Below are 13,452 nucleotides of genomic sequence, written 5' to 3'. Positions count from 1 at the left end.
ATAATGCATCTTTTGTACAGAGTGATAGCACAGCAGGTAGGGCATTTGCCTTGCATCTGGCTGACCCAGGTTTGATTCTTCCATCCGTCTCAGACAGCCTGAGAGCCCCGCAAGCTACCGAGAGTATCCTGCCCACATGGCAAAGCCTGGCAGGCTACCCATGGCATATGCAATATGCCAAAACAGTAACAAGTCTCACAATGGAGACGTTACTGGTGCTCACTCGAGCAAATCGGTGAACAACGAGCAAATCTATGAACAACGGGAGGACAGTACTACAGTGCTATAATAGTTTTCCTATTTGCATCTGTTTTCATTGGGACCTTTCAGGCCTTTGGGATCTCAGTGCCTATACTCTTCAACTTTGGGAAATTCTTATCTATAATGTTTTAAATATTTTTTTCTTGATCAAATTCACCTTCCTGTTTCTAAGAGACTCCTATGATTCTTATATTGTCCCCCTCGAATTCATCTTATGGTTCCCTGATACGCTACTGATTTCTTTTCAGACTTTTTTTCCACCTAACTTTTTTTCAAGCTATTTCCTCCTACTCACCTTAATCTTTTCCTTAGCTGTTATTATTCTCAGCTATTCAGATATTCTTGGAGATTTTTTAAATACCCCCTCATTACTCCTCATTTCTGTTTGAAGTTTTTTCACTTTGGCTCCCATATTTCTTGTGTTTTATTGACTTCCTGTGTCATCATTTCTTTGAATTCATTAAACACCATTACAACTGAGGATTTACTGAGCTGGCTGGGGCTGGTTGAGCATTCTGTGCGTGATTGTTTTTATTCATTGAACTTAGTGGGCTTTTAAGCATCTTCTCCTTTGGGTGTGCTGTGCTTCTGTTTTGCTGAGGGTGAATCTTTGTAGTTAGCCCCCTGGGAGACTCAGAGGATCAGATCGAAATTGCTCTTTTCCTTCCTCCCACTCCTTTACCCAGTGGCAGGGAGTATAACTGTAAGTAGTGAGAAATTTGAAATGTGGCCTAGCTGGAAGGGAGAAGAGTCTGCTGAGACTGCAGTTTCAAAGAAGATTCTGAGCTGTTATTTGGGAGATCTACCCAGAGTGGGGTGCAGTGAACAGAAGTTCATAAGATGTGGAAGTGACCCACTGAAACACCGGAGGCCAGGTGTTGAGAACATTGGAAGTCCAAATTAGTAAAAAGAAGAAATCATTAAGAATAGAGTAGAAATATATTAAAGGTTTAAAAGGTCTATATGTTAATAAACATTAGGAGCTCTTAAAAAAATAAGACAAAACTGCAGCTAAACTCACTAAGGAAAAAAAAGAGAAATGGTAAGAATAAAAACAGAAATGAAAGTAGAAAAATTATAATTGCTAAACCAGAAATACTAAGGATCATGAGATGACTAAGAACATTTCATGCCAACAAATTAGACAACCCAGAAGAAATAAACATATTCCTTGAATCATACTATTTTCTAAGATATAATAAGGAGAGATATAAAATATGAATAGACAAATGAATAGCAAGCAGATTGGCTTAAAAACCAAAAACTCTCCCAAATTAAAAGTCCACGGAGAGATGACTTACTGGAAAATTTTAACAGTCAAAGGTTTAACACCTGTATATTTCAAACTAGTTAAAAAACGTTGAAAAGGAATACTTCTAAGTTTTATTTTATGAATTAAGTAGGATAAATTAAATAGGATAATAAAACTCATACATTCTGAAAATGTAGAATTAATTCTAAGGTGCAAAGGTGATATTTCTCTCACAAAACAGGGGCTGGAGCGATAGCACAGCGGGTATGATGTTTGCCTTGCATGCGGCCGACCCAGGTTCAATTGCCAGCATCCCATATGGTCCCCCGAGTACCGCCAGGAGTAATTCCTGAGTGCATGAGCCAGGAGTACTCCCTGTGCATCACTGGGTGTGGCCCAAAAACAAACAAAACAAAACAAAAAAAACAATGTCATGCATCGTATCATCAAAATGAAGGATAAAAATATTTTTATTATCATAAATTCATGAAAACCATTGAAAAGAATTTAACATCCATTTATGAAAAAAAAAGGTCTCTCAACAAAGTGTATAAAAAGGAACAGAACCCAACATTATAAAACCCAAATAGATTAAGCTGAGGGCCTATATTCTATTCAGTGGATAAAACAGAGGCCTTTATCTGAGACTAGCAGTACAACACAATGCTTACACTCACCTCTTTTACTACATATATTACTGGAAGTTCCAGGCAGAGCAACGAGTCAAAAAAAGGTGCTAAACTTGTCCATAGGTGTAGTTTTTATATGGTCTTCTGAAATTTATAGCAGGACAAATTAAAAGGAGACAAGGAAGAGAGTTATAAGACCAATTTGAATTCTGATTAACTCGTTTTGGAAAGGTCTTGATGATAAGGGTACTGCTGAGAAGACCTTTTTTTGTGTGTAAAAAGAGGACACTGATTTTTTTTTTAAATAATTTATTTATTTTTAATTAGAGAATCACCGTGAGGGTACAGTTACAGATTTATACACTTTTGTGCTTATACTTCCCTCATACAAAGTTCGGAAACCCATTCCTTCACCAGTGCCCATTCTCCACCACCCGTAAACCCAGTGTCCCTCCCACCCTCCCCAATCCCATCTCCCCCCCAACCCACCCTGCCACTGTGGCAGGGCATTCCCTTCTGTTCTCTCTCTCTAATTAGCTGTTGTGGTTTGCAATAAAGGTGTTGAGTGGCCGCTGTGCTCAGTCTCTAGCCCTCATTCAGCCCGCAACTCCCTTCCCCCACATGGCCTTCGACTACAATGTAGTTGGTGATCGCTTCTCTGAGTTGCCCTTTCCCCGGAACGTGAGGCCAGCCTCGAAGCCATGGGGTCAATTTCCTGGTACTTATTTCTACAGTTCTTGGGTATTAGTCTCCCACTCTGATATTCTATATACCATAGATGAGTGCAGTCTTTCTATGTCTGTCTCTCTCTTTCTGACTCATTTCACTCAGCATGAAACTTTTCATGCCCATCCACTTAACTACAAAATTCTTGACTTCCTTTTTTCTAACAGCTGCATAGTATTCCATTGTATAGATGTACCAAAGTTGAGGACACTGATTTTTAACCAATAAGATAAGGATTGGAAATATGTGCTTATAATTCATCCTATTAGTTCTCCAGTATGATGACCATCTTTAATAATTTTCTCATTTTATACTTATTATGTATCTAAAATGTGATTAAATTATATCGATCTCACCTAAATATGTGCTCAAAAATAGTAACAAGTCTCACAATGGATATGTTACTGGTGCCTGCTCAAACAAATTGATGAACGACCGGATGACAGTGCTTAGTAGTATTAAGGCCTGATAATCACTGTCATTGTATCACTGTCATCCTGTTGCTCATCGATTTGCTCAAGCGGGCACCAGTAACATCTCCATTTTGAGACTTGTTGTTACTGTTTTTGACATATCGAATATGCAAAGGGGACCTTGCCAGGCTCTGCCGTGTGGGAGAGATACTCTTGGTAGCCTGCCGGGCTCTCCAAGAGGGGTGGAAGAATCGAACCCGGGTTGGCTGCGTGCAAGGCAAATGCCCTACTGCTGTGCTATCGATCCAGCCTAAGGCCTGATATTAATGGAGAAAAGTTTATTTTCCTTTAGATGTACAATAGGATTTTTGCAACAGAGGAAAAAAAGCTAATGACATTACTGTCAATGGACTTACGTGGCTCTGATATCCTACCACATATTCCTTGCAGGGAAATAATCATGAAATCCCCGTTAATCATCGATTTCTCGAGCGGGCTCAGTAACCTCTTCATACGTTCTTTCCCTGAGATCTTAGAAGTGTCTCTTGGCTTGGCCCTCTCAATGATGTCACACTGAAGGCTCTTTCAGGGTCAGGGGAATGAGATCCAGCTTTTTACTGGATTTAGCATAAGAATACACCTTGGGAAGCTTGCAAGGCTGTCCCATGTGGGCAGGAAACTCTCAGAAGCTTGCCAGTTTCTCCCAGAGGGAGAAGTAGGCTACAACATATCGCGCGGCCGCTTTCAACCACGCTTCTGGGAGCTTGCTTTTAAGTCTCTGGGTGCTGACTGTTGATGGAATTACACACACCTGGGTTCCTCTACAGGGAGATTATATATGAAATATTTTTTAAAAGCTATGTAGGGGGACAGAGCAATGATACAGTGGTAAGGCATTTTCCTTGCACGTGACCAACCCAGGGTTTGATCTCCAGCACCCCCTATATGAACCCCAAGCACCACCAGGAGTGATTCCTGAACACAGAGCCAGGAATGGGCCCTGAGCATCGAGGAATGTGAGCTCCCTGCATAAAAAGGTGGGGGAGGGGAAGAAAAGCTGCTACCTGAAAGCAATATATCCAGTGTTTTAGAGATGACTGGAGGCCAGTTAATTTGAAAATTTAGTCAAAACTGTCCTCAATAGCATTGCAGAATATTAGAAGTTACTTTTACAATATTGTCATCTGACGCATTTTGCCTCCATGTACTATTATCTCAGCTTATTACTTTAGAATAAACCTTTGGCATGATTGAAAAAGCAACACGTCTTTCAAGCAAAATTGCTCCAGTCTGACAATGGGAGAAGATAGTCCACATGGACACCCATAATAAGAAACCCTAAACATAAAGTTTCTAGGGAACTTACTCTCCTTTCAGGCTAAGTACAGCATAGCATACTGAGGACTATTGTTTTCCTTTCATTGAGGTAAAAGGTTTGTGTGTGTGTGTGTGTGTGTGTGTGTGTGTGTGTGTGTGTGTGTGTGTGTGTGTAAGGTATTCCCTATCCATTACATGTTTAGCTTTCATAAACAAAGCACCATTGATATTTCCAGACTGCATTTACTGCCAATGTACTGTTATCAGTGTAGATCATGAGATAAACTGCTATTCCATATCTGGCTGCAGGCAAAACTTTGAAGCAGAGAGTTGTATTTTAAAAGGATATGTGTGAAAAGAATTTAATGAATGGTTTTGCACTAAAGAGGCTTTTCTATACTACAGCATGTGGGTGATGTTTTATAAGAAAACAAGCATTCCCCAGCTCTAGGTAAGAGCTGCTACTACCTACGTCTTACTAAAATATGTGCGCTTGTCTGTAAGAAAGAAAGGTATGAACTATTCAACAAATACCTTATTTTTACCCCATTTGTAAACGTTGGTACAATTCATATTTCAGGGGTACTATTGAACTACTGAGAGAACAGCTGGAGATGAGGCAGTAGAATGAAATCTATAAGAAACTGAGGCCTGAATGAGAATAAAAAGAACAGCTATATTGTACTACTTTTCCCACAATCTAATTACACAGTTATAATTCATAGTAGTTCAATTTTATTTGAAATAAGGGGACAAATTAGGGTCTGGAGAGATAGTACAGTGGGTAAGGCACTTGCCTTGCATGTGCTGGGCCCGATTCAATACTCAGCACCTCACATGATATCCTGGGCACTGCCAGAAGTAATTCCTGAGTACAGAGCCAGAGTGATCCCTGAGCATCACTGGGTGTGATCCCTACTAAAAAAGAAAAACCTAAAAAGAAAATAAGGGAGAAGTTATTAAGATACTGAAATTTCCTTGGATTTCTGAGATGCTTCTGCTTAATATAACTAAGTGAATATAAGTATTTATAAATTGTTTTCATGAGCATAAAAGCAGTAACTTATTGTTAATAATTTCTTATCACTGTATCACTGTCATCCTGTTGTTCATCGATTTCCTCGAGCGAGTGCCAGTAATGTCTCCACTCATCCCTGTTGCATGCTAGTGTAGCCCAATGGAGTATTGGGGGCTCTTTCAGGATCAGGGGAATGAATACCGTCATTAGTCATTGTTACTGTTTTTGGTATATCGAGTACACCCTGGGTAGCTTGCCAGGATCTGCCATGTGGGCAGAATAGTCTCAGTAGCTTGCTGGGCTCTCTGAGAGGGACTGAACCTTTTGGGGAGGCCTCGAATCACCTTTACAGGTGTTCCCAGTCTATCGAATGTAAGCTTTTGGTTGACTGGCATGTTGTAATGATCTGCACACTGACAAACATGCACCTGCCTGTGTCTCTGGGCAGCACCTGGGATATCTGTGGCCTCAGGTTGATCTCTTTGAGATTGAGGGAGTGCCTCGCTGACGTCATTCTGTCCAAATTTGCAAAACAGCCATCAATCTCCATCAGGAACCATGCATAGAGTTCCAGCAGAATCACACGTAAAGTTCCCTATAAGTATTTATAATACGATCCCTATAAGGGTACCCTTGACATTCTTCAGAGAAATGGAGCAAGCACTCCTGAAATTCATATGGAACAATAAGCCTGCACAAATAGCTAAAGCAATTCTTGGGAAAAAGAAAATGGGAGGAATCAACCTCCCCAACTTCAAACTCTACTACAAAGCAGTAGTAATTAAAACTGGCGTACTGAGCTGCGCATTGTCTAAGACGAGATGGTGAGCTAGGTTCAGGAAAGTGCAAGGGTTTGGGTAGCGCTGGAGCCATCTTGCCTCAAATCAAATATGGTGTGATAATTATGGAAAATGAGTAGGGAGTATCTTATTATGTGTCAAAAGCAGCCACGTGGTTTAGGAATATGTTCACTCATACGTGAAGCTTGACCCAAGCATGTGGAAAGCGGCCGAAGCGTGGCAGCGGTTGGGTTGTGGAGGTCGGCTGCCGGGGCTGGGTTCCTTGGGGCAGGGAGGGCTCTCACCTGCCCCCTATGGGGGTGCCCTGAGTGGAAACAACCTCACACAGAGTCCAGTGGCATGTTTATGGGGGCCTCATTTTATGCTCCCTTCTGGGAAAAGAAGCTGTAAGCTCTTGTCTCTCCCAAACTCTCTCCACAACTCTCTCTCTAACTTGCTCCACCACATTCTCCCCAACTCTTATATTAATATTATTTTTTAAAGTGTAAATGAACTCAACACAAGGCAAACAAATCTTATGGAAAATTTTCACTGCACATGAGATAACATAATACGCTCTCATTCATTATGCTCTCTATACACACATTCCTCGGATGCACCAGCTATCAACTCTGCTTTATCCACTGTACAAATTCAATGCGATCCTTATAAGGGTACCCTTGACATTCTTCAAAGAAATAGAGCAAGCACTCCTGAAATTCATATGGAACAATAAGCCCGCACAAATAGCTAAAGCAATTCTTGGGAAAAAGAAAATGGGAGGAATCAACCTCCCCAACTTCAAACTCTACTACAAAGCAGTAGTAATTAAAACAGTATAGTACTGGAACAAAGGAAAAGCTCCGGACCAATGGAACAGGGTTGAATACTCTGACATTCCCCCCCAAATATATGATCATCTAATCTTTGATAAGGGAGCAAGTAATGTGAAGTGGAGCAAGGAAAGCATGTTTAAAAAAATTGTGCTGGCAAAATTGGACAGCTAAATGCAAAAAAATGGGCTTAGATCTCCACCTATCACTATGTACAAAAGTCAGATCAAATAGGATTAAAGACCTCAACATCACACCAGAATCCCTAAGGTACATTGAAGACAAGGCCGGCAAAACCCTCCAAGACGTTGAAGCCAATGGTATCTTCAAAGATGACACACCACTGGCCAAGCAAGTGAAAACAGAGACAAATAAATGGGACTATCTCAAACTAAGAAGCTTCTGTACCTCAAAAGAAACAGTGACCAAAATACAAAGACAATCTACAGAATGGGAAAGGATATTTACACAGTACCCATCTGATAAAGGGTTGATATCAAGGATATACAATGCACTGGTTGAACTCCACAAGAAGAAAACTGCCAACCTGATAGAAAAAATGGGGTGATGAAACGAACAGAAACTTTCCCAAAGAAGAAATATGAATGGTTGAGAGGCACATGAGAAAATGTTCCACATCACTAATCATCAGGGAGATGCAGATCAAAACAACAATGAGATATTATCTCACACCACAAAGACTGGCCCACATCCCAAAAAACAAAAGCAACCCGTGTTGGCGTGGATGTGGGGGGAAAGGGACTCTCCTTCACTGCTGGTGGGAATGCCGACTGGTTCAGCCCTTTTGGAAAACAATATGGACGATTCTCAAAAAATTAGAAATTGAGCTTCCATTTGACCCAGCAATACTACTTCTGGGAATGTATCCCGGAGAAGCAAAAAGGCATAGTAGAAATGACATCTGCATTTCTATGTTCATTGCAGCACTGTTTACAATAGCCACAATCTGGAAAAAACCAGAGTGCCCCAAAACAGATGACTGGTTAAAGAAACTCTGGTACATCTACACAATGGAATACTATGCAGCTGTCAGAAAACATGAAGTCATGAAATTTGCATATAAGTGGATCAACATGGAAAGCATCATGTTGAGTGAAATGAGTCAGAAAGAGACAGACATAGAAAGATTGTACTCATATGTGGAATATAAAGTAGCTGAGAGGTACACGCTTGCAATGATGCAATTTCTGGCAGAAATTTTTCTGGACTTAGTTACTAAAATACAGAAATCCAAAACCGTGTGGCTGCTATAGCGGCCGCTCAACCTCCTATCTCTTCATTCTCTGCAATGGAAAACAAATTATCAAATGCTTCCTTTTCAGCAGGTCCGACTTTGGGGGGAGAAACTCCAAATAATAATAGTGAATTTTTTGTTGAAATATTGAATGTAATCAAAGTAAAGAGAAAGTAAAGTGAAATTTATCAGTTACACAGGCGGGGTGGGGAGCTGGGGAGGTGGAGGGTGGTGGAAGATATACTGTGATTCTTAGTGGTGGACTATGTGCACTGGTGAAGGGATGGGTGTTTGAGCATTGTATAACTGAGACTTAAACCTGAAAGCTTTGTAACTTTCCACATGGTGATTCAATAAAAGAATAAATTAAAAAATAAAATAAAAATAAATAAATAAATAAATAATGCAACTAACAAAAAAAAAATCACCTCCAATCACTTCGAAGTACGTAAGTGCCATCTTCAGTGATTTTGAACACGAACAAGGGTGGACTTGCCAACCCTATCCCATAGAGCGCTTGACAAGAATCTAGTGGGACAGCAGGGAGCAAGCGTTTGTGAGAGCGACCCATAGGCCGGTTGCGGTTGCGTAGCAACGCGATGCTGCCCCCCCCTCCCCGCACCCCAGGCTCGGAGCCCGCGTCCTTCCGGTGGAACCGAGTTGGCGGCTCCCGCCAGGGCGCGGAGGGCGCTGTTTCCGGCGGGCCGAGGGCGGTGCCGGGTCGCGCGATTGGCTGTGGTGCCGGAAGCGCTCCTGGTAGTGGTCCGGCGCGGACGGCGCGTGCGGCGCGGCGGAGTCTGGAGGAGTCGCGCGGCCGTGCGGAGCGGCGGCGTCCCCGGCAGCCACACGCCGTGTCCCGCTCTTAGCAGCCGCGCCAGGCCGCCATGGAGCCGGGCCCCGGCGCGCGCGCGGGCAGCGCGCTCTTCGCGGGCTTCCGGGCCCTGGGACTCTTCAGCGGCCCCATCCCGCACGCCGTGCGCTTCAGCGCGCTCCGCCGCCGCTTCTACGTGACGAGCTGCGTGGGCCGGAGCTTCCACACGTACGACGTGAGTGCGCGTGCGGGTCCGCGTCCTGGGACCGGCGACTCTGTGAACATGCTCGTACCCGTGCCGGGCCGGGGGCCGAGTCCGCTGTCCGCTGCGCCGAAGGCGGCCTTGTGATTTAAGGAGGGTGGGGGGAGCGGGGCGGGGCAACGGCGCGGCGGGAGGGCGTCTGCCTCCCGGGTTCCATTCCTGGGTTCCATCCCCGGCATCCCTTAGGGCCCCCGAGGACCGCCAGGAGTGATTCCTGAGTTCAAAGCCGGGAGTAACCCCTGAGCATCGCCGGGTGTGACCCGAAAGGGAAAAAAAAAAAAGTGGTGAACAAACCCAGAGGTTCTTTCTACGGCATGTAAAGATGCGATCATGAAGTTTATTGGGATTCACACGCGCCGTTGCTTACATAGAATACGGTACCTGGCCGGGATCGGGTGTGAGGTGTCCAGGGGCTGCAAGAAGGAAGATGGATAGGCTTACAGAGTTCTAAAATATTTGCTATCTTACGGACTATTTTACTGTGATGATTAGATACAACTCATGCTCCTGATGGGATAGTTGGAAATACAGACTCTTCTGGTGATGTGAATTATACTTAGTGTCCTTTTCAGAAGGGACAGCATAGCAGATTGACATGTATGAGTGGATGTTAATCTTCAAAATAGTAGCTACTGTACTTAGTGAAACTTTAATCTTTTTTTTTTCTTTTTTTAAAACAGGTCCAGAAACTTAGTCTGGTTGCCGTAAGTAAGTGTAGACTTCATTGTGCATATATTCTTGTTTAGTTTCAAAAGTGCAGGACAGATTCATGTACTGGATTGTTACCGTGTGTCTTTAATCCTCTTTTATCTGGAATCGTTCTTCAGACTTTGTGGCGCACAGTGCTGTGCCTTCTAAAGGGTATAAGGGCTAGTTCTCTGGCTGGGTGGGGGGGACATGGGCATCCCTGCCCATACCCCAGCGCTTAGGGGCTCTCAGGGCCCCTGCTCCCAGAGGTGCATGGGGACCTGCCATCTGACCCTGCCCTCTGCCTGGGCGCTGCCCTATGTGCAGGCTTTTGACCCAAGGCTAGTTCTTCTTGGGGCAGACGTGGGTTGGGTGAATAGGTTTTCAGGAGAGAATGCAGGCCTCTTCGGGGTGGAAAGGATCGTGCTTGGGGAGAGTGGGGCTCTCGGGAAGCCACTAGTTCTTCTTAAGGACCCTCAGTTGGACACTTCAGATGGTCTCTTTTGACTAGATTTAGTTATTGCACTATAGCAGGGATAACAAAGAAATACTGATTTTTTTTTTCAGTAAGCCATATAGAAGACATGGTGTGGTTTTTTCCACTTCATATTTCTTTTTTAGTTGTAGTCCTGTCAGTAATAACTTATACCTAAGGATGGATTTCTTTTTTTTTTTTGTAGTTTTTTTTCCTAGAAGGAGTAGTTAGTGTTTTTTAAAGTGGCTTTTACTGATTCATACATGTGTATTCATGTATGCTTTTATGGTGCAGGGAGTGTACCTAGGGTCTCATTCATACAAAGGGTGTGTTCTACCACTGAGCTACATTTCCTTTTATTTGTGTGTGTGTGTGTGTGTGTGTGTGTGTGTGTGTGTGTGTGTGTGTTTTAATTTGTTTCGTTTTGTTTCTGGGCCACATCTGGCAGTGCTCAGGGCTTACTGTGACCTGTAACCTGGCTCTGTGCTTAGGTGTCACTCTTGGTAGGAATCAGGTACCCTGTGGGGTGTGGGGATGGAGCTTGGTTGGATGCGTGCAGAGCAAGTGCCCCATCTGCTGCACTGCCCCTCTAGCCCATATCCAGCTTTCAAAACAGATTAATAGAATTAAGGGCAACTATAAGGTATCTAGTGTCTATTAAACTTAAATATTTTAAGACTGTGGAGGGTAGAGGCATCCCTCTGTAGCCTAAAGTAAATGATTAAATAGTTTTAAGAAATGCAATCCCAGAATGGAACATGCTGCATGCAGCAGTCCTGTCTTCTAAGTCTGCTGTTCTCAGAGGAGGAACTGGACAGAAAGTGCCAGTGTGGCCTTGGTAGCCCGAGGGCTCAGGAAGCTGGTGTCCTGAAAGAAATAGCTACAGGTCATAGGCAGAATCACCTTGAGGAGACCAAATGGAAGTGAGGTTTATATGAAGGGTCAGCAGGTCATATCATAAGGAAGTTCCCCCTGCCACCCCACCCCAGTTGAATCCAGGTTTTGACTTACTAAAATTATTTTCTTGGAGTTATTAGTGAACTAGTTGTTTCTGGAAGCATTACTGTGAATGCTGGATTGCTGAATGACCATTTGTTCAGATTGTTTTCCAGATAACTCCGTCCTCCCCCAAATAAGCTCAAAAAGCTTTTTTTTGTTCTTTTATTTGTGTTTCTATGCCTGCGAGTCTAAAATACTAGATATATTCTCTTAGAAGAGGTTTCATAGTCTTAATGTGAAAGTTATACCTAACATGTCTAAAATAGCAATGAAGTTGAAATTCATTTCACATATATGTACCTATGTAAAGTTTTGTATGTGTAGTTGAGGTTTTCTTTATTTTCCCAAATCTTAAAGTATTTCTTCCACTTCATATTTCTTTTTTCCTAGGTAACTCTGTCCCACAGGATATCTGCTGTATGGCAGCTGATGGGAAGCTAGTCTTTGCTGCATATGGGAATGTTTTCTCTGCATTTGCCCGTAATAAAGAGGTTAGCATCACTGAATCATTTTAACTTTTTTCTTTTTGTACTGCTACTTTTGATTGTTATTATAGTGGAAGGAAAGTTAATGTTGCCATTTTTCAGGGTGTGTGTGTGTGCGCGCTCGGATATGTATGTATAAGTGCACCCATACACAGAGCCATATTCTGTTTTCTGTTAGAAGAGAGATTTATTTCATTGAATTATCAAAATTAGGTAAAGCTGATGCTTTATTCAGTTTTATTTGCCAGAGACAGATGAGAACTACTTTGGCAGTTTTCATTTCCCATCATTCAGGTCCAGTCTCTACACCTATCTTCACATATTTGGTGAGGTAGAATTTTGTTATTTGTATATTTGAAAATTTACAAATAGAATTTGTATATATGTGTATATATCTGAAAATAGGCTCTGTATTTGAAAAAAATTCTATTTTGTTGTTGTTGTGTTCTTGAGCCATACTTGATTCTGCTCAGTGTTAATCCCTGGATCAGCAGTCAGGGATCATTTCTGACAAGTGCTTAGGGGAACCGACCATATGAAATTCTGGTGATTGAACCTGGGTTGGTAGCATACAAGAAAACACCCTACTTGCTCTACTATCAGTCTGGCCCAGTTAGTATGTTTTAAAAGTGCTTTCCTGGTAGATTCATATATCTATTACTGTTTGATGTGAATTGGCTCTTTCATTAAGAATGACTTAATTCATTAAGAATGACTTTTTTTTTAAGAACCAATTCAAGTATATGAAAACTAAAATCTGTTTTCTCCATTCTTTTTTTTCTTTTTCTTTTTCCTTTTTTTGGGAGGGGGTCTGGGGGACAGAGGGGTTGGACCACACCAGGCAGTGCTCAGAGCTTGATCCCTGGCTCAGGATCCATATGGGGTGCCGGGGATTGAACCCAGGTAAAAATCGCTGGTGTAAACATTTGCTTAACTTACTGTATTAATCTAGCACTGGCCAACCTGAGTAATAAATTAGTCTGAACTTAAACTCATGGTGTTACTGAGAAACTAGGTATTTGGAGGGCAGCAACAGGAAGCAGTTCCTAATCTCATGACGTGCTGTTCATCCAAATTCATTGCTGTTCATCCAAATTCATTCATCGTTCATCCAAATGATCACATTTGTAAAGGGCTGTTGAGAATGGTCAAGAATTCAAATCATGGGGCTGGAGAAAGCAGGTAGGGCGCCTGACCTGTGCACTGTCAAACCAGGTTCTATCCCCAGCAACCTGTATTCCCTAAGAACC

At 42.5% G+C, this 13,452-nt stretch overlaps 1 protein-coding gene across 3 annotated transcripts in view; it reads left to right on the top strand.

The window, feature by feature from the left end:
* Positions 1–9,256: 9,256 nt before the first annotated feature.
* The window catches only part of WDR36 (WD repeat domain 36), a 41,776-nt gene continuing 37,580 nt past the window's right edge, over positions 9,257–13,452 (top strand). The window contains exons 1-3 of one of the 3 annotated variants that reach the window (XM_004615777.2): positions 9,257–9,529; positions 10,237–10,264; positions 12,108–12,208. In XM_004615777.2, the coding sequence (XP_004615834.2) occupies positions 9,368–9,529; positions 10,237–10,264; positions 12,108–12,208 (291 nt within the window). In that variant the 5' untranslated portion in view covers positions 9,257–9,367. Of the gene's footprint in view, positions 9,530–9,584; positions 10,097–10,236; positions 10,265–12,107; positions 12,209–13,452 lie in introns of those variants that run through there. The other 2 variants (XM_055142593.1, XM_055142586.1) reach the window with 2 other exon arrangements.

This window comes from Sorex araneus, chromosome 1, assembly GCF_027595985.1.
Source record: "Sorex araneus isolate mSorAra2 chromosome 1, mSorAra2.pri, whole genome shotgun sequence".
Taxonomy (NCBI): Eukaryota; Metazoa; Chordata; class Mammalia; order Eulipotyphla; family Soricidae; genus Sorex; species Sorex araneus.
The sequence above is the reverse complement of the archived record's forward strand: the minus strand, read 5'-3'. Positions and strand labels throughout refer to the sequence as shown.